Source organism: Diadema antillarum, unplaced genomic scaffold (genome assembly GCF_040938485.1).
Source record: "Diadema antillarum isolate AM-2024a unplaced genomic scaffold, OU_Dant_1.0 seq00000068_RagTag, whole genome shotgun sequence".
Lineage (NCBI taxonomy): Eukaryota > Metazoa > Echinodermata > Echinoidea > Diadematoida > Diadematidae > Diadema > Diadema antillarum.
Window position 1 is genome coordinate 532,501 of NW_027271167.1, and position 22,863 is coordinate 555,363.

Sequence of the window (22,863 nt, forward strand, 5' to 3'; positions counted from 1 at the left end):
TGCAGCAATATTAATATTTTTGTTTACAATGCTCATATCTCATCGCCGTAGTGACACTGTAACTTTGGAAGAGTTCTCCAAAATTCACACTCGAATGTAAAATCAACACCACTGCGACCAAAGTATAGGGAGATAATAATATGATAACGATATTGATAATAATAACACAAATATTACACACCACAGATTCCCATTAATTCTATTTCATTTTTTTTTGTCCACAGAACATTACATAATGTACGAAAATAATACATGAATTTGAGTATACAATAGTTTACTGTACGATGAAAATAAGAGGTAAGTAATGTATCAAGAGCATGCATGAATAATTTCAAACCGATTCGGTTACCTGTTACATTATCCATGCTCCGGGAAAAAATACAAAACAAGGCAACATACTGTGGACAAAAACTCATACAATCGACTCAAAAACTTACAAAGGGAAATTGTAAATATAAGTATTCCATAAGCTAAAATATACATTTGTATTAGGAAAGTTTTAACATCCGTAAGAACCATGAGCTACTAATCATCATCATAAGAAAAAAAAAATCTTTATTTTCAGCGCAAATGTGAACTGTCAATACGAATCACCTGTGGTTACTAAATGTATGACGACGGTTTTCCTCGACACAAAATGAACTCTTCCGCCCCGTATTGGGCCTACCAAATTGGTATTGAGCCAAGTGAACAACATTCATGCACTCACATGTGCTATCCTGCCATCGCAGCTGGCCAAACTGTTGCTGTTGTTGCTGCTGTTTTCCGGTTATCAATTTGTATTTGTTTTTTTTTTTCAAACCGGTGTGCACCTGACTGACTCCCAATTAGGCCTCGCTCATTAGGTGTCAATTCCTGGAAGGAGTCTACGAAAGCAGTGTTGACATGTTAGATGTTTTCTGTAGTAAGTGCAGTCATTATTCATTTTATGTTATAAGGAGTGAGATCCTTGTACAAAATATTTGGTTTACTAGTATTTTACTTCGTTTAAGATTTGCTTCAAATGACAATAAAACCCGACTATTCAACAAATAAACTCAAACTTAATGTTGCAGCAATTTCTAACCCTTGAAAAAAAAGCTATATACATATCAAAATAGAAATCTTGGTACGTCTTTTAACTAAGTAAGAAGATGCTGCAGAACCCGAGGTTTGCTCATGTCTTCAAATTCAACGATTTTTTTTCCTTCAAAGGACATCGTAACTATCTTTCACATTCGCCTGTACTCGGTGCATCTGAATCTTGATTTTAATCTACTTTACAGGCATTGTTACTATTTTTTTTTGATATCTTAGAGACGTCTCAGACAAACGTCCTGGTTGTCAGAAACAATCTCTGTTTTAAAAGGACGTTTTCATGATAGTGAACTGGTTTATACCCCTATGACATTACGAAGAATATGTAATCCACTCACTTCTTCCCCCCCCCCAATTTCACGTATCATCAATGTAATTTCTCGAATCTTCTTTGCTTGTTAAAAAAAGGGGAAGATTAGCATGTGTGGATTCTCCGTATGGCACATTGACTAGCCCTCCCTGCTCTTTACGATATTAACTTAGCGGTTGTTATACAAGTCTTGCATTACAATATTGAACGCAAATACCATTTTTGTCAAAAAAGACTTAGACTCTATTAATTATTACTAAAAGGTGTAACTATATCAAGATGTAACTCATGTAATTATATTACAGATATATTGTATAATTAATGAAAATTATGATAGCTGTTGAAAGTATACTATTCTTATTTTGTACCTATTTTATATGTTAATGAAATTGCAGAAAATTGATGTATTTGAAAAAAAAAATGGCATACAGAGATAAAATCAAATCAATCAAATCAAATATAATAAAAAAAAAAAAACTTGAACATTTGAAACAGTCATTTCCTATACAGGACTTCAGCCGCGAGTGGAAGATGGACTATATTCGGTGCCTATAGGATTCTCCATTGCATTAAGAAAAAAACACACCCAAACAATAAATCATTGATGAATAACAGTTGAAGGAATACCATACTGATTTCATCAAAGTTGTATCTCAACGAAATGAATAATTCGAACATCAATATCAGCAATCAAAGTAAATCAAATTAAATAATGCATGAAACAGACTGTCATCATCTGGATATCATGGGCAATGTTGAGTAAACAACAGCGTTTTGGAATTATCAGATAACAAGATCTATCGTAATATGCTCAATAATTAACAGTTTTAGTCTTCCACGTTTCCAGCCCCCCTTTCCCCAAACCTTTGAATGTTGCTCTGTCAGTTGCTGTAGTTGTCAAAGCGTCTCATTAGTTAAAAACTGTCTGTAAGTGTTGGTTTCTAATACTTCTTTCTCACACATTTCAGCGTAAAAGGAGATACATGTGTATGTGCGCGCGTGTGTGTGTGTGATCATTTTTTAAATTCTTATTCTTATACATTTTTAGTTAATCAAACATTGCTGATTGTATATGTGTTTATACAGCAAGATGACTTTTTTTTTCATGTGAAATCATAGAAATCAAATAAATATTATTGAAAAATAAAAAAAAAATGTGTATGTATACAAGTGTGTGTGTGTGTGTGTGTGTGTGTGCTTGAGACAGGGAAACGGACGGGGGCTGTTTGACTAGAATAATGACGATCAAATTTCAGGATGTATCCTTTATCGAGATGCACGGTATTAAATTTAGCAAAAACATGAACACTTCAGAAATATCTTTTTGTTCCTTTTTAAAGAAATTTGTGATATTATGGTTCAAGCGATTCTCTCTGAGTTACGATGTTTTTTTGTTTTGTTTTGTTTTGTGTGTGTGTGGTTTGTGAAAGACGATCACTCAGTGTCTTTCAACCCGGCTGCAGTTGTTTCGTTCGCGATGAAAGTAGCAAGCGCCACCTGTGGTCCATGTAGTCATTGATAACGAATCGAGTGATGCAACCTGCCCCAGCCGGATTCGTGTAATCTACGGAACAGGTGCGCGTTCCGCGTGTAGTACCATGTGGAAGTGTGGTAACTTTTAAATAGACTGGTAGCGACCATCCCGCTGGCAGAGATTACATAACACAAATATGCTCGAACATTAGGGTTTGTATAGGACATTAGGAACGGCTATACATTTAACAGATAGCATTTGAAAATCTTGATAAAAAAAACCCAAACATACAGAGCAGTGAAAGTCTCTTAGAAATTCGAAGAAAGTGACAAGAAAATTTAGGAAATTTTGAAGTTACACATGTTTTCAAGGAACAGTGATCTTGAACGTGGTCATATGAAATTGAGAAGGATCAATCTCTTTAAACATGTTAAATCTAATATTTTCGTTGGTTTTAGCATACATACCATACTAATGAAGACTCACAAGTCCCTTTTAATTTTATTCAAAGGATGTATTTCATGGCCGGCGGAACTGGGGGGGGGGGGGGGGGGGGGGGGGGTTCGCCCCCCACTTTTTGTGCGCCATACAAAGGAATACATAAGGTGTCATCACTTTGGCTCCCCCCCCCCACTTTCTTTAACCCGGAAGTACGTATGTGGTACTAAAAGAAACCCGGAAGTGGAAGGGGAGAGATGAGCTGAAGACCCTTTTTTATGTTTCTGGTTTTTTTTTTTCGTTTGTTTGTTTGTTTGTTGTTTGTTTTTGTTTTATTTGTAAGCTGTTTTTGTTTTGCTTGTTAATTGTTTTTGTTTTGCTTGTTAGCTCATGAAACCCGGAAGTGCCCCCCTCCCCCCCCCCCCCCCCACTTTTGTAAACACTCCCCCGGCCCTGTACTTACATATTTATCCAAAAAGGCAGACTTATAGCACACACATGTGTGCAAGGCAATGGAAGACTTGTTAGGCAATGACAATTACTATTAGGTTACCAAATGTAAGATACATTGTAATAAAAATGTGTGATTATTCCTCCCTTACAACTCCCTGTTCCATCCAACGAAGGAAGTTTGATTTTTACTAGTCCTTCAGGCCGAGCGGAGTTGTATACATCATTTTTTACGTCGATATTTGACGCTGATATTTGACGCTGACGCTGATACGTTGATATTTCGATCGCACCCTTAAATCAACCCAAACTTGTTGATATACATGTGGATTGAGTGAATAGTTATCAGTAGAGCACGTGACGTCATGTTTGGAAAACATTATAAAAAAGAATATGCAGAGAATTCCACAACATTTCCTCTCTTCTTTTTTTTCTATTTGTTACATTCATGTTGGGCTAAATATGGCCCTGCTTCTAAAAGAGGTAAGTCAAGTGCTCTTTCATTCTGCTAGATAAGTGAAATTGTGTTGAATTTTCTTTTATGTCAATAATTCTTTATATCGTTGCCTACACGTGACGTCATAATATGTTGTAGTCTTCCCATCCAGTGATAGCTGAACAAAAACTGTAAAATGTCGAAATTCTTTTTTTTAACGGATTATCAGTCTTTCTTCAAACTTCGTTGATGTGTTCTGTTGCTGCATTCCCTCAATTAGCGTAAGTCCCATTCTCACAACCAACTACTTTCGCGAGAAAAGTTGACTGTATGGAATCATACACACACACACACACACACACACACACACTTTTCAGTCACTCCAAAACTCATGCATCTTGCGCTGTCATTATCAATGTTGTTCATCGTCCATGTGTAATTTTGAAACCAGATAGATATGCCAGATAGATATGTATGAAATAAGTGTTTATATACTGAAGAAAATCATCAAACAAATAACCACACCTTTATCTTACATTTTCAATCTTTCACTGTCTTCTGGAATATGCCCAAACTCATTAAAAATTGCGAAAGTAGTTCCAATTTTCAAAAGAAAAGACGACCCTTCTCTTTTAACAAATTATAGACCAATATCGTTATTACCTAGTATTTCTAAAATTCTGGAAAAAATTATTCATAAACGCCTGTACATTTTTCTTCATGTAAATGACCTACTTATACCTAATCAGTTTGGATTTAGAAAGGGCCATTCCACCGATTTAGCTATAATTCAATTGTTAGATAAGATTACTGAATCTTTTGCAAATAAAAAACACTTTATAGGAATTTTCATGGAATAATCAAAGGCTTTTGATACCATAGATCATGATATATTAATTTACAAATTAAAAAGATATGGTATTCGTGGTTTAGCACTTTCTTGGATTATTGATTATTTATCCAACAGAAAGCAATATGTACTATTTAAGTCATCTAAATCTCCGAATTCTAATATTGTATGTGGTGTTCCCCAGGGATCAATTCTTGGCCCCCTACTGTTCCTTGTATATATCAATGATATTATAAATACATCAAAAACTCTTAAATTTATACTTTTTGCGGATGATACTAACATTTTTTACTCCCATGAGAACCTCGAAACACTGTTTAATACTCTGAACACGGAAATAGATAAAGTCTCCCAATGGTTTATATGTAATAAATTATCCCTTAATGTCTCTAAAACAAATTTTATACGTTTCAAACCTACTGCTTCACAGAACATTAACAGCAGTTATAATATTAATATTGATGGATTGTCCTTAACTGAAGTAAGATCTACTAAATTTTTAGGAATCACAATTGACTCGAGTTTAACTTGGAACGATCACATTCATAATATCCACACGTCTGTCTCGAGAACTGTAGGAATTTTATATCGACTGAAAAACTTCATTTCTCAAAATTCCCTGACTATTTTATACAATGCATTGATCTTACCACATATCACATACTGCAATATCGTTTGGGGAAACTGTGGCTCAACTAAAATTAATCCAATTCTTACCCTCCAAAAACGTGCTGTACGTTTGATTACCAATTCCCGCTACTTATCCCCATCCAATCCCCTATTTCGTCAACTAAAAACATTGAAAATTGAGGATCTTCACACCTTTCAAACTGCTGTTTTTATGTATAAATATACATTTAATTGTCTTCCAAAAATTTTTGATGGCTTCTTCACTCCAAATTCCACCGTTCATTCATATCCAACACGTCAGTCGTCCGATTACCATCTCGAAAACCCCAGAATCATTTTAGCTCAAAAATCATTAAAACATAATGGACCAGATATTTGGAATTCTTTACCCCCTAATTTAAAACAATGTACGTCGTTGAACATTTTCAAACGAGAACTAAAAAACACCCTCATAATCCAGTATACTTCTGACACATAAATATTCATACCACCTGGTCAACAAACACCCTAAACAATGAGTTCACGGCCATAACTGAAGTAACATTCACCTCATCACACTGATACACAAAATAACACTCAACGTACAAACCAAGACTCATCCCAACACAATGCACACCGCACTGCACCGCACGCCCTTCGCACAATTACTTCCCACTCAGTGAGTGGCAAGATTTTCTTTATGTATCTCTTTATTGTGCCCTTTGCACAATTACCCCCCACTCATTGAGTGGCAAGATTTTCTTTATGTATCTCTTTACCTGGGGCCATCTTCCTCGTCAAGCTTAGCTTATGATGATGGTCCCCTGCATTTCATTTTTATCATTTCCTATTGCTTCCTTTCATATATGATATTCGTTCTTGAAAAAAAAGAAGAAAATGTATGTAAGATCCAAACGTTACGAATATTAGCTGTGTAAATGACTATGTAAGTATTTTGTTGATTTGTTGATTTGTATTGATTTTGAAATGCAGAAATAAAAACTGAACTGAACTGAACTGAACTGAAACCTATTTAGGGCTCACACGGGTAAATAATTTCCCCACAGAGATGTGTGTTAATATTCAAAATTCAAAAAATTCTGTGAAATAGCTGGGAGAAATGAAATGTTTCATCTTCACTAACCTGAAAAAGTAACATAACATTGGGCCCGAAAGTTTATTGACCCCTGCCTGTGACCTTTGGCCTCGAGGTGACGTTCATGTTTGGTAAAATGTGTAACTTTTTATAACCACACTCTTCCCTCCAAGTTTAATCTGCATTGAAGTCCTCAGTATGAGAGTTATTCAAGTTTTTGTAACGTTTACGGACGGACGACGGACGGACAGACGCCGCAGGCGATCCCTTATTCTCCCCGTACCTCCGATGGGCTCGACAAAAAACAATTAATGCACCCAATCAAATATAGTCCCTTCAAATTTCATAAGAAAAGTTTTTATCTTCCAACCAAAATGCACTGCCGTTTGTAGAGGAATTCATGATCAATATCTGCAGCTATTCAGTCTTTTTTTTTCTTTTTTTTTGCCAAACTGCACTTCTGACTTTTAATCAAATTTTTTCTAAATCTATTTTAGTATCTTTGGTACGATTCTGTGAAGCGGTCAGGGACATTCCATTATATTTACAGGTGTGAGCCCTTTAACCCTATAAAGAAAGATAACGTCGGTGAGGGCGCCCACACGGTAATTGGTCTTGAGTCTGTTTCAGTGTGAAATTTGCTCTTGTACTCATCGAAACCAAAAGGAGTTCTCGCTTCAACGTACATTTTTTTATAAAAGAACATGAATTGCGACAGATATTCGATGCTATGAGTAAATTATTTTATTTAACGTAATCCCCCCCCCCCCCACAACTCCCCCATCTCAGTCAGCACCGGAATTAATTTTTTTAAACTTTCTGAACATACCCAGAGGGAGTCTCAACACCCAAATAGTGAACAACAACTCGCATTTCTCTACAGTGTTGATCTAACTTACTCAGATTTTGTGTTTCGATCCAAACGAAACTTGTATAAGGTGATGACGTTATCAACATCTTTAATTAACACAGTTCTATCAACTCAATATTATTGAGAAAAAAACCCAACTTTTCATCCCATCACTTTGCTATATCTGGTTGAAATGAAACTCACAGTGTTACGATATAGTACAATGTATTCGATTTTACTCTCTGTTCACCAAAATTTACCTGAATCCCGTGAAGGACTCCACCTGTAAATATGGACATAGTATCGCAATATGATGCGTAAATCTTATTTATTTTCCCGCAGTAATCATCATCGGGCAATCCCTTCTTTGGCAAACTGGCTCGTGCCAATCAAGTTACACTATCTACTGCAGCTGTAAGTGATGATATTAATCAAAATACACTGTTAAACGTAAAGAAAGGCAATAGCGTAATAAATGAAACAATGTATGATAAGCCTATTGAGAATGCTTTGGTTCTGAGCTAGAAAAAAAATCTTTTTCCACCACAGTGATTGTGGTTTAAATCTTATTCATATCATGGACTTCATGTGCTCTGAAACAATGTCGGTGCCTACGGAGCGTGATTTCCCATACCGTCAAATGCGCAACAATGATTCAGCACTTTTTTCGCCTCGCATACGATCCATTTTACACGTACCCGTGAACTTTGGTCTACACCATAATAGCTGTGTGTGTGTGTGTGTGTGTGTGTGTGTGTGCGTATATTATATATATATATATATATATATATGTGTGTGTGTGTGTGTACGAGAACGCATTTGATGAGAAAATAATGAACGGCAGATGAAACAAGTTCAAAGCCATATGAGGGAGATAACAGCAATTCTTTAACAAGTGATGATATTTATCAAAATACACTGTTAAACGTAAAGTAATGCAATAGCGTAATAAATGAAACAATGCATGATAAGCATATTGAGAATGCTTTAGTTCTGAGCTAAAAAAAATATATATATCTTTTTCCACCACTGTGATTGTGGTTTAAATCTTATTCATATCATGGACTTCGTTTATGTGCTCTGAAACCATGTCGGTGCCTACGGAGCGTGATTTCCCATACCGTCAAATGCGCAACAATGATTCGGCACTTTTTTCGCCTCGCATACGATCCATTTTACACGTACCCGTGAACTTTGGTCCACACCATATAGCTGTCTAAACACTGAGTATGAATAGCATTACACAGTAAATAGAATGATAATCAATCAAAACTGCTGGCACAGGCTTATCAAAAAAGTTTGTTTGTTCATTATTCTTTCTACCCTTTCGACCGTCGATAAAAGCCCACTAAAACTGATATCAGCTATAATGTGGGTATTATCGTACTTATGAATTCTCCTGATTGAGTTTATCTGCTCTTGTTCGTGAAACCAAATACGTAACAGTGGTGTACATGGTTTAAAGTGCCAAATCCATGTGGCAGTCGTAATATCAGAGTCAACGAAAGTTTCGTTGACTTTACAAGTCAGGAAACTGGCGTGATTTGATATTGAATATCAGTTTATTCACCTCAAACGTCAAATGTAAGAAAGCCTTACCATTGTCCACTCTAAACATTCATGATGCGTGTGGAATCATTAGCACGATACATACTTATTAAAGTGATTGTTACGCCAAGTGAGCAAGTGGACGCAAGTATTCGCATCTGGTCGTATCTGTCCGTAAGGCCCGCATTTTTTGCCTGCATGTTTTGTACAAATTTCTGGTGACGGCAAAGGATCCGCGGAGGTCCGCGGAAAAAATGACTTTTTTGGACGTAACGCCGGACGCAGAGCATTATGTGACTGGGGCTTTAGCGGCAGTGCTTCCCAGGCAATTCCCACGCAGGTACTTCGCAGTCCCGTATGCAGCCAAGATAATGAAATTCTATGAGATTTCAGCCATTCCATTAGAGGAATTCCTTCACTAAGTCGTCGGCCCCCACGCGACTGGTGCAAAGGTCACACAGTATACTCGCAAGTATAACGCGTCCAGCAAGTAAGACACATGCGCTGACTCGCACAAATCCTTTTCCGCCCTCAGGAATGTCCGGTATGCTAGAAAATCCCTACACGTAACAAGCCCGAGTAGCTTGCCCGGAAAGGTGTGACAGGGCCTAAACACGGTTGCGGGTAAAAAAATATGCGTGCGCACCTCCGGGCGACTACTTTTGAGATACATGCCAGGTACTGTCATGTGCGGATATCTACGGGGACCTCCGGGTAGTCAAAATTGTTCTTTGCAAGTCGCACGCAAGGCTGGTGTGACACGGCCTTAATACTCTCTTCATGTTGACATTATTGAAAGTAATATCTATGTTTACATCTATGTCACAGATCTACGGTAGATTTCTTATAGTTTACGTTTCTTCGTTTCAACTTTGTTGTCATTTTTATTCTCTACTCCTTTGGTTTTTGTTTTGTTATCGTCTTTCCATCTCCAAATCACCACTATTATCATTATTATATGAGAGGGTCTGTGCTCCATTTTTGATATCTTTGAGTAAAGATGGCTAATGTGATATTAAACCTAAGGGAAGCACACATACCACACAAACGCAGACGCACACACACATTATACAAGGAAACCCCAAGAACAAGAACAAAAACAAAAACAAAAACAAAAACAAAAAACAACCAGGTAATAGTTTTTTTTTACCTTGTTGAACAACCAACGAATATAATGATCATAAATATCTTCTGATCCAGAACAATTAAATGTCTCTTACAGAAAATACATGTGTTAGTTGAAAGAGGTTCCACTGTGCCTTCATTGACAAACAGGTGGAAATTTTTCTACCTTTCTCTGAGCAGTGACTCAGCAGTTTTTCCCCTTTTTTTAGGGGGGGGGGGGCGTTTGCCTCCTGTCAGTCAGAGATATGACACATACGGAGACCCTTCAGAAATAATGCAGGCCACCATGATAACCTAATATTTGCATACCTTGATATCATGAGGTCTTGACATTGTTGTGTCCTGGCACAATTTAGTTGGTGGGCACGAGCAGGATGATAGGACTACTGTTTTGGTTTAGATGAGGCTTTTCGTGTCTGTGTATCTAATTGGGAGGTAATGAGAAACCCAGCTCTTATTAATATGAAAGAACATATCTTACAGGAATTCAACATTTATTGATGAAAATTGGTCTCGAAATGGCCGAGATACCCACAAAAAGCGATCCTAATAAAATGTGACTGGCCACGACTTTTTATGAGGATCGCTTTTGTTTTACCTTGTTTTTTGGATATCTCAGCCACTTTAAAACCGATTTTCATCAAACACTATACACAACTTTCAGTCCCCCTTAGAACTGTTTGTTCTTTAACATTTCGTATTGTAGTTTCTAAATATCTCGCAAACACTACTAACGGTGTATAACATCCCTTTAAGATAAAGGATTGCAATGATGTACAGAAAAAAAAGACATCATATAGCGAGTAGTAACAGAAGACAAAAGGAAAAGAAAAAAAAAGAGAAGAGAACTGTTCTCATCTCTACGGTCGCGGACATTTGCATTTTCGGCCATTAAAGCATGATTTTCAAATTGCAGAGTTTCAAAGCACGCACAGATAATCTCCATTTCCAGCAATGTATATTTTTTGTGCAATAAAATCACAGTAGGCCTATGATGATTGTATATCTTTACACGATATTTTCCTGTATCATGATTGTAGAATGAGTTGTTAGAAATTAGATAAATGAAAGGAAATGCCTGTTTATCACAATGTCATGTAGAAAAACTAAATCTTTTCTTTGATACTGCATTCGTTATACATACCACGAATTTTTATTTGGAGAATGTTAAATTTATCCCATTCATATTTTATTTTCCTTATTTTTGAAAAGATTTAATCCCAAATATCTTCTAATTGATAAAAATCGGTGCATCTGGTTTTGGGGTTTGGTTTTTTGTTTTGCATTGAATGTCTTATACTTATATTCACAAACAATGATTAGGATACGCAGAGTCAGGTCATCATAATTATTCCCCCGGCCTACATGCCGTCGAACTCTGTCCACTCTTCAGCTGGATGTTTACCTGTGTTCGTATTTCGAGGCAGACGTTCACCTTTGAAAGCACTCCACAAAGTTGAATGATACACACACAAACACACACACACACACACACACACACACACACACACACACACCTACCTAAACTTAATGATGCAGACACTGAAAATGGTTTATTTGGCATCCATGATCCCTATCAGAGCAAATAAATCTGTTAATTTTGATATGCTTATAACAACATGTAGTTATCCGTGATGAGAATCGTATTGGCAGTATAATTGGACGCAAAATTTTATCAACGATGAGGGTCACCTTCACAAGTTCGCAGAGCGATAGGAGCATTTAACGATGCATTGTCTATATTCAAGTGCTCTATAATACCCATGAGGGTTATATGAGATATTTTGTATCTTCATACATTTATACAAAATATGATACAGATGGATTTTTAACAAGGGAGTGGTGGCCAAGAAATGCCTCAATATCATTTTTTTAAACAGAATTCAATATGTTCTCATGAGGATCCGTTTCCATCTGCAGAACGTTCTCAGTTTCAAAAGAGTAAATGTCATGTAATCAATAAGGAGCTGCACCATTCTCACTGTCGCCTGTAATGATGAATTCTGGCCCGCTGAACATCTTTTCCCCGACCATACCTAAATGGCCTCATACCTTAATCGTCCCATATCTAATAGTAAACATTAAACTCCATCCACGTTCAAAAGCACTGAACTATTGCTGAAGGTGGAAGTAAAATCAATATTTGAGTATACGTGTGTCCTATGCATATTGCATTGTGATTTCAACCTTCCTATGAATTCTCGGACTTTGCCACGAAGTGGAAACACACCGGTGGTCAGTTTAACCAATGAGAGCCAGCAAGTAGGGCCTATATGTACACACGCACCATCACAAACGCCATCACCATCACCCACGTCTGGATGGTCGACGGTAGTACTCCCTATAAGCACTTAATTTCATTGTCAGGAAGCAAAGCTCTGAGAGAGGTATAGAGGCTGGTCATCCACCTGGTGAATTACAACTGCTTCTTCGCTATCAGCCTTATTAACAAGACGTTTCAAGATGGCGCCATCGGGTGATGTCAAAAGTAAGCCATATTATTTCCCCACGATTTCGTGGTAGATTTAGATGAGTGCTGATTCATCCAAGTGTCGTTTGGCATATCATACCCAACGCAGTATACACTTTTTTGTTTTTCTCTTGATTGTTGTTTTTCTAATTTCATGATGCAGAGGTCCAGGTATGGGGAGAGAGAGAGGGTCAACGAAAGAGTTTCAGCCCAAATCAAGTTACTAACACATCTGAATCACAATTGCAAAAAGCTCCAGATAGGATGTATCACACAATCAATTTTCACTCATACCCTGACCCATGTCTAGTAGTGCTTTTGTGAGTGGGTTACACCAAATTGGGACTTGGTTGTTGTTATCGTTGTTGTTGTTGTTTCATTTTGTGCAAACTTTTGAAATGCACGCTTTCCCCATGCATTTGTTGTTGTTTTTTTTTTCACTGTTATGTATTGCATTCTTGGTTCGAAGTACGTTGTATAATTTTCAATCTCGATGACTCGATGTCAGTTACATGTTATCTTATTTCAATACATCTCCATCGATTCGTTACTAATGCCCCTTCGGATAATCATGTTTTTATATCGATGCTACTTCTGTATCGCCTCCAGTGCCGGTTCGATTTGATATACGAAGTGATGGTAGCGCAGCGGGAAGTTTAAAATGTTGAACATGGACGATTGTTCTTATATGTCTTTTGCTCTTGTCGATCCATGGCCCTGAAATACAAGAATACGAAGGGGACTAAGGAACTAAGGACTAAGGAATTACATGAACAATATGGAGCGGTCATACCGGCATACCCCAGTGTGTTATCCGTCTTTCGCTAAACTTGTTTTAAACCTACCTTTTTCTTTCAATGTCGAGCATATCTGTTTCAAAAGAATGATATTTTGAAGCTGTATCTGCATACCTTATCAATTTTATGTTCCGATGAAAGAAATAGATACATGAATTTGGAATTAGAATTGAATTAAATTGAATTGAATTGAATTCAATTCAATTAATTCCAAAATTACAAATAACAAGGCAAAATCAGCAACTCAGCAATCTCGATGCAGTTTTATACGGAAAAATGATATAACAGTTTTCAAAGCGTTTGTCATTTATCAGAGTTAACACAAAATAACACTCTAGAATAGAACAAAGAAAATAGACAATCAGCTACTGTTATTCAATGTGTTACTGTAATCATGCAGTCAAACGTGCAACTGTCGTGCAAACGTCATGATTTTAGACCCTAGTATAAAGAGGACAATATATTAAAGTAGTTTGCAGAAAGTTTGAATAACAACCTAAACACACACTCATATTCACACACGCACACACGCACACACACACACACACACACAAACACACACACAATGTACATAATAACAATGAGGTCTTTGAACCACCCCAACTTCCAATATTTCCTCTATTCATAAAAATGTTGACTTCTATCACAGGAATACAACTTGAACATCCTTACAACATGGGGATGTTTCGTGAGGCATGGGCATTGACGAATCAATTAATTTTTGTACGTTGCGAATCCTTACAGCAGACCTTATATTATAATCTTATATCCTTCTCGCCCAGTGGTTTTGGTGACGGGCTCGTCGGGCTACATTGCCACTCACATTGTGAAGCAACTCCTGGAGGCCGGCTACAAGGTTCGAGGGACTGTGAGGAGTCTGAGCAATCCAAAGAAAGTGACGCCATTGAAGGAGCTCTGCCCCAATGCTGCCCACGAGCTGGAGCTGGTGGAAGCCGACTTGGTAAAAGATGAAGGATGGAAAGAGTGAGTACATGGTGCATCAGCAGCAATCTGAATCAATCTATCAAGCAATCTATTGACCATACGAAGAAAACCGTAATGGTCATCGAATGCCTGTAGAAAAGTTGAAATGATAATGCGAAAATGTGTAAGTGTAATATGGGCTGCAATTTAGTTAAAATAAGATGAAGCGAAGTCTAGTATTATATACAACGATTTTTTTCTGTTTCTATAATGCGATCCCATTGTATAGAGTCAAAAAAGCTAACGTAGATATGTCTTACGTGATAATTATAAACTTCAATTAGACTTCTTCGTGACAAGAATTTTCATTATCAAAGTTCTATCAAATTTCGTTTGATCCAGGATTGACATTTGGATATCCCATGATAAAGTGTTCTCTTGATAAGAAATGACCTGAACAATTAATGTCTGTTCTTGTATTCTCTCTTTTTACATAACAGTGATAAGAAAAGAAGTCCAATTTTAAGATGTAGAACTCTATATCCTGCATGTGATTTTCTAATACAGTAAAATATTTAGCATTTACACTATCAACGTGTCATAAGTCCATTAGGTTAATGCCATGGCTTTGTAGCAAGGATAACTTCCACGTTGTGGTCACGAGTACTCAACCTGAAAGCACGAACGCACTGGTGTGTGTATGTATGATTAGATGACTTGCAAGAAAAGAAAAAAGAAAACCATGTTTTGGACTATTTGGAGTTAGCAATACACACTGAATGTTTGTGCACTCAAACTTGTATTATTGCAATGTGCACATCTGTCACTGGAAAAATACTCCAGCAAATCTCAGAAAATATTGTTCGAACTATTTTACCGAATATTGTTATCATTGTACCAGCAATATGGCGAATGCGATACAGCCTGCTGCAATGGTCAAAGGTCAATAAATCTCGTTCAAGTTGTTCGGATTTGCCTAAGAAAAGCATTCTTTCTTCCATTATTACCAGCAAATGAAACCAACGGTCGCCAGAGGTTATATTTTCTGTTCAATATATTTATCTGTCTCTCTGTTTGTGTTCAAGATATAACCAAGTCAAATGAAATTCTTCAAAATGTTCGAGGTACTCTCTAAAAAATATCGAGTGAAAATATTCACTCTTAAAGGAGTGAATTAAAAAAGAGTGGATTTAGAGTAAAAATGTTCGTTTTCACTCATTTTGGAGTGACCTCAGGGATTACTCGAAGATTTTGGAGTGATCCCTGAGGTCACTCTAAAACGAGTGAAAAAGAACATTTTCACTCAAAATTCACTCCAATTTCACTTAAACTCACTCTTTTTTGAATTAACTCCTTTAAGAGTGAATGTTTTCACTCGATTTTTTCAGAGAGTATATGTTCATGATGAGATAAGAGACCAAAAAAAAAAAAACACACCAAACAAACAACAATTTGGGGTCATCTGATCAAAGGTTAATGGTCATAGGGGGAGTTCATTAAGGAAATGAAGTACGCTAAATCTAATAATTACTCTGCGACGAATGATCTTTTTTTCTGGTTTTTTTTAAACCAAAATCAATGTGGGGGTCAAAGGTCAAAGGCCATTGGTTCATGATAAGGCTTATGCTGTGCCGAAAATGTATATTTCATCAAGGTAAATTTTAGAAACAATTCACTGGACCACCGCACATAATCATGGTTGTATGATGGTTTATGGTATTGTCACGGCCGGTCTCTCTTCGGAACATAGTCGTATGTGGTATAGTTAATAGGAGATTGTGAGTGTGGTGTACTGGGTCGGAGAAGTGTGAGCAGACATGTATTGTTCCTTTGAGATTCCGTGATAGATGAGGTTGGTAGCGGGCCTCACGGACTGTAGAGTGGATGTTGAAGCATGACAGACTGCACTAAGACTCAAGATTCCGGTTCACAATGACTTTATTAAGGCGACATGACACTCGCCTGCTCCAAATGACGTTCAATACATGTACACGGTATAACATTGTCATTCTTGTGATCTGCCGAAGTCTGACACTAATCCCAGAGTAATCTTATTCCAATCCTATCCCAGTGTGTAGCTCAATCTCAGTCTCAATCTCAATGTAATCTGCCTAACAAAGAGAAACCCTGCTCTATTTATAGTGGACATGGCAGTGACCGTCAGTGTGGCTAGCTGTCAATCACGTTTACAAAGCAGACGATCAAATTAGACACACCAGACCCAGCGTAAACATGAAACAAAGAACAAGAAGGGAGAAGAGGAGAGAGAGAGACTAGACGGGGAACAAAGAACAGCATAGGAGAAGGGAAGAGAGGAGGACCGGATTACAAACAAAGAACAACATAGGAGAGGGGAAGAGAGAGGGACTGGACGAGAACAAAGAACAACATAAGCGAGGGAGAGAGAGAGACGAGGCGAGAGACAAAGAACAACATAAGAGACAATGGACGAGCTAATTAAGGCGAAGAGAAGAGAAGAGACAGAGAAGACGCTGAGCTGGCAGTGTACCTCGCTTACACAACAGAAACACACAGAGCATATTACCTAGCTTACATAACAAAAACACAACAGATTACTGAACGCTATACTTAATCATATACGTATAAATATAAAACCGTTACAGTATATGACTGATATGCCATACATGGTCTCTGATTGACTCTACCCAGGGCCGTCCAGGGGTGCAGTCATGTCCTCCACACCGCCAGCCCGCTCCCTCTGGGGAACCCAAAGCATGAAGATGAACTTCTCAAACCCGCCGTAGAGGGCACGACGAGGGTTCTCCAGGCATGCGCAGATGTCGGAGGAGTAAAGAGGGTGGTGGTAACGAGTTCGTGCGCCGCTATTTCGGGTAAGATCATGAAATGTTAAATTTGCAGTTGGTCTCTATTGCAAATGAAATTGGTATGAATATTTAATTACAAAACGAAAACACGTGTATTATTTGTTTTATATACTCAAAAGATAATAACAAGCGTCAGAGGCCACAGCAAATCAAACTGACTCGTAATTGTTTGATACGAAAATTGGAAATGGAAATTCATGCCAACAGGATACAAGGATAGTACAAGGATGCAGTTTGACTTTTTCTTCCTGAAATCAACAAAATTGTATAATATACATTGAACTATCTACAAGCGTGAAGGGTAAGCTATACAGACTGTATGAGGTCATACAATAAATTGTAGTTATGTAGGAAGACAAGTTTAGAACCTTTACATGAGATAAGACATGAGATGAATGTAAATGTGAATTTTTTTTTCAAATAGTAGTCAATGACTTATCCATGAAAAAAAAGGCACTTGCTTGAAATGAACAATGATAGTCAATATATAAGATATTGAACATATTATAATATATATGTAAATGTACCTATATTTTTACATAGAGAGAATATATCTCTATATAATTTTGATATATAGTATACATGTAATATTTATATTATATATTCATATGTGTATAATTTGGACATGGGTTGATAAATAGAGAGAAAGAAACAGAGGGGAAGGGGGGAGTGCGTATTTGTATGAGGTTTATTTTTGCATGTGATGTGGTTGTTTGGTGTGGTTTGATGCTTTCCCTTAGACCTGATGGAGAACAACGAAACGCCCATTGACGAGAGTCAATGGAGGAACCTGAACAGTACCCTGAACGACACGTACGGAAAGAGCAAGGCTCTGGCCGAGAGAGCTGCCTGGGACTTCGTGGAGAATATGCCAGGTACTAGCAGACGTTTCATTTTTCAATCGAATCGTTTTATCATGCCCGGTGTGAAGCAAAAAAACAAACAAACCGAAAATGAATTGTTCCCTAATTTGCCAACACTTCTATGTTTTCCAATGGCAGAAGTCATCGAAATCATTATAGCTTCTATAAACTATCACACTCACTCCCATGTTCTTGTGAAAAGATAATGGCACGAATGAAGGTCACTTTTGGTGGTAACTTAGAGCCTCTGGGTTTCCTTTAGAGTTAAAGCTTCTTTATTCAATTATATAACTATGCACGTATAGGGCCTATACTGAAAAGCAAAAAGGTGTAATCTATAACACTGAAGTGCTAGTTAGACCAAACTCTAAGGCCTCGGCACACCGAGCACGGTAACGGCAACGGTCCGGGTTTTTTTTTTTGTGTTGTTGTTGTTGTTGTTGTTGTTGTTTTGTTTTTTGCTCTTTTTTTTTGATATGGTATGTCTTAAGGAACCATGTCTGGTTCTGTTACAAATTCGCTTCCCCGCTAATAATTATGTTACAAAATAAATCTTCAACAGGTGATTGTGCTGCTCTTGATTTTGACCTATTAAAAGAACAAAATTTTGGTCGACTGTGTTCTGAATTATTCATTTTCTTAACAGAACCACACATGGTTCCTTTTGGTGCGCCGTAGCGAAAAACCGGTCCGTTGCCGTTACCGTGCTAGGTCTGCCGAGGCCCTTCGATAACATCAGCAAGAGCAAACCCTTATGTCTATAATCTATGTGATTGCAATCGTTCCTGTTATCTTCTTTGGCCTTATTTTCATTCAAACTTTCCACTTTTCACCTGTTGTCAGCTGAGTCCAGGTTTGAATTGGCCACCATCAACCCATCCGTGGTCCTGGGACCCGTTCTGTGCGGTACGCCGGGGGCCAGCGTCCAGATCATTCAGACATTAATGGAGCGCGCTACGCCGGTCGTGCCCAAACTCAATTTCCCCGTTTGTGACGTGCGCGATGTGGCAAGGGCCCACGTCATCGCTATGACCCTACCAGAGGCAGCGGGTGAGTCCATCCAGGGGAAGGGGGAAGTCCAGGCTCTTATACACAGAGGGACTTATTATAGAGCAACAAATATGAAGAACAATAATCCCAAACGGAAAACAAAGCTGCACTGTTCTAGAGCGTTACTGAAATCATAGAGAATGAAATCTCATAATTATAGTGATGATTATGATGATGATTATCACTGTGATTATCATTGCTGTAATTTCTATCATATTTATCGCCATCATTATTTCGGTTCGAAACTGCTCTGTCGCTTCAACGCAAGTGACAGTCAAGGGTGAATTCAAATAACAATTGCATCCAGAACGTTCATATTTCAAATATTTCATCGATCGTTTTACCATATTGTATTTACTGTAATTTCGTATTTTCTTTTATGTCGATCAATTTATCATTATTATCACTTTAATTGAGTTGTTGAAATTTCCATAGCAAAACTTTTTCTGTTATTCATGATCCAGGTAACCGACACATCATTTCACCGTTCAACCTGTGGTTCAAAGAGATGTCCGAGATTCTCAGCCCCGAATTCAGGGACAAAGGTACAGGGAGACACAGACACTCTCTCCACGAACCGACCACAACAGACCGTACATACATAGTAGGCGTGACTTCGTCAGCCCGAAGTTCAAACTTATATTTTGCAGTCTTGGAAAATAGCCCGATACTGCGATAGCGCGCTATATAGTTCATGAATATATAGCGCGCTAAATTGACGAACGAAAGGATAGCCCAAGATTTCTAGGGACATTTTTTTCTGAACAAATAGTGCGCTATTTGTGTCTTCACCGAACAAACGGAGGGCTAATTTGACTTCGGTAAATTTCCCAACCGCAAAAAACAGCGCGCTATTGTGAAAACTCGGGCTGATGAAATCCCTTAACTGGTGTGCATGTATGATTATTGTAATCGTGTACACACCAGGGTGGAAGTGTACATTCAGTACGTACAGTTGTATTCACATGCAATTACAGCAAGAACAATATTCAAAACACAGATTAGTGCTTTCAGGGTTTAGATTTTGTCATGGACGAGATATTTCATCATGCATATCTTCTTGACCAACGTGAATTTAAGTCCATGTGAATCTGCCTATCGATAGTAATAACACCAAAAACGAAGAGGTCACACTGCAAGATTAACGTTTGTCATATGAGGACATAGGTCACATTCATGGTCTTATGCACACAAATTAATACACATTTCAATTTCGATTCCAATTTCAGTTCATTTTCATATTTCACATGAAAATGGCAAGGAAAAAATACACTTACACAACACAAAAATTACCAAAAACAAATTACGTGAAACTTCCCTTGACTTTTCAACATTCTGTCTCAATATAAAATACATAGGTCTGTTTGCAGTATAGTGTTGGGCTATGTTCAAAGTAAGGAGAATGATGGGTCCTACGTAAGAGTAAGCTTTTTCAGTCGTAGGTCCCAAGATAAAAGGAGATATAATAGGGAAATATGGAGGACATTCATTATCTACTTTCGACCATTATGATAGAGTAGAAACGATCTAAGCAAGAAAACCAATAAATACAAACATTTAAACAAATATTACCAAAGAAAACATAGAGAAGCCACAGGATGTAACATTATCAGTAACACATTACTAAAAATAAAAACATTGAAGGCAACAACAACATTCATTCGGAAATTATAGTGCAAACTGTAAATTCCCCTTATAATCATGTTGTAGTATTCACTTATCCATTGACGTACGATTGTTGTTGTCGTTGTTTTTTTTCTACTTATCATTTATAGGTTACAAACCTCCTACTTCCGTAGCCCCCGGCTGTTTGATCCGATTTGCCGGACTGTTCAGCCAGAATGCTAAAGCTATCTCTCAGTTGTCTGGACATGTGGCTAAGTTTTCAGACACCAGGGTAAGAAAAAATATACTATCTACAAAAAAACACACACACACAAACAAAAGCAGAATACCTTCAAAGTCTTCAGAATTGTTCAGTGCATATTCAAAATTATAGAGGCATAGAGGAATACCATTACTGGACATCTGTTTACTGCGGAGTTCTTAAATCCATTATATATCTTATTTTGTGAAAAGAGAAGTAGTTTTTCATACGATCAGGTATTTTTTGAAAACAAATTCATGTAAAGTATCATGTTTATAGTAAGGATGTATTATGTAATCGTGACATTTCTCACTAAGACTCCGTTATTCAACAAAAGATTGAATAAGGCAAGGACGCTAGGGCAGGCCTACATGTTGCTCCCTTTGTATTTTACTTTGTTCAGAGAGGTGTGGGTCGCGCAAGACCTGGAGATTTGATGAGACATGCTAGCGCGGGAATCCACTGTGATCACCAACATGAACTCACGTCATGCATAGTCGGGAACAACCCATGTTCAGAACTACTGAAGTTGTCTGACACAAAACGACAGTATAATAGCTACATGTCCTACTTCGGATATTCTTTGTAACGCCATGTATGTTTCAAAATACGTGCACTCCTCGACCAGCTGCTTTCAAGTTGCGATTTTCCTTCTCTGTTTAATTTCTGGTCTATTCTTATATACGACATAATTTCTATTTCTCGATCAATTTCTTTACCTCAATATTACGTTCATAACACCAGCTTCGACAGGTTCTTGGCATTACCCCGTACGACCCTAAGGACTCGCTGATCGACATGGCCTACTCCTGCATCGAAAAGGGGTTCATCGTTCGCAAGAAGGGCTACTACAACCCGAAGGAATAACGGGAGACGAGTTAGGCCAAAAGGAGACGCCGAACAAAACTCAGGAACAGTCGGGTCTGGTTTATACGAAAAAAAAAAAGAATCTGAAGACAACATGCTGAAAGATACAAGCTTTCATGGACGAAATGAGATCTTAGAGAAAGTTTTGAAGTGGACACACTCTCACGGGTCTATGCATCTTACACTTATTATTACTACAACAAGAAAAAAAAAACAGAAAAAAAATTACCAGTAGCCGATTCTCTGTACTTTTTACCCGAGGTATACTTCAGTTATTTAATTCGACCATCTATTTCAAGTGTGTTATGATTAATGTTCAACATCTTCTTTATTTTTAACCCTGATCTGGTCATATACCTTTTCATATGATATCCGTTCTTTTTCTTAGATTAGATCTTATATTCATATATCATTTTCTCATTATGATTTAAACTTTATGCCAAATGATATAATTATTTTTTAGTCACCGTATACGTAAGCATGCACACTTAGTGCAAAGTTACTGTAGGTGTCGAACTGGTTTTTAAAAAAGATTGATTGTCATTCAATATTGGTAAAACAAATTATATTCATTTTAAGCATTCGGATACTAATACAGATGACTTTGTATGCAATATAAACATTGACAATGTATCTCCTGAACGTAAAAGTTCTCCAACATTTTTAGTGGTTCTCATTAATGAAAATTCAACTTGGAACGATTATAAATCATGCGTCAGCATACAACCTGTAATTCCAGAAAGAAATCATGATGTATTCTGTTTAAGACTAGACGTTATCTTTTCCCCAAGTTCCCTTCTTATACTGTTCAATTCCCTCATCCTAGCATATTGCAATCTACTGAGGGCCACGAGAGCGAAGACTAAACTGTATTGATTTGCTACAAAAGAAAGCTATTCGCATTTGTACTTGCTCA

The 22,863-nt window shown here is 37.4% G+C and overlaps 1 protein-coding gene across 1 annotated transcript; it reads left to right on the forward strand.

The window, feature by feature from the left end:
• Positions 1-12,726: 12,726 nt before the first annotated feature.
• LOC139725908 (uncharacterized) lies at positions 12,727-21,947 on the forward strand. Its single transcript, XM_071636985.1, has 8 exons — positions 12,727-12,751; positions 14,313-14,514; positions 17,125-17,306; positions 18,041-18,175; positions 19,007-19,213; positions 19,678-19,758; positions 20,989-21,110; positions 21,825-21,947. The coding sequence occupies exons 1-8, from the start codon at positions 12,727-12,729 to the stop codon at positions 21,945-21,947; spliced, it is 1,077 nt and encodes a 358-aa protein (XP_071493086.1).
• The last annotated feature ends 916 nt before the right edge of the window (positions 21,948-22,863 follow it).

Coding starts and splice junctions, on each gene's coding strand:
- LOC139725908 (XM_071636985.1), top strand. CDS start 12,727: ATGGCGCCATCGGGTGATGTCAAAA. Junction 19,214..19,677: donor GACCCTACCAGAGGCAGCGG/GTGAGTCCATCC, acceptor TTCATGATCCAG/GTAACCGACACATCATTTCA. Junction 21,111..21,824: donor CTAAGTTTTCAGACACCAGG/GTAAGAAAAAAT, acceptor TCATAACACCAG/CTTCGACAGGTTCTTGGCAT.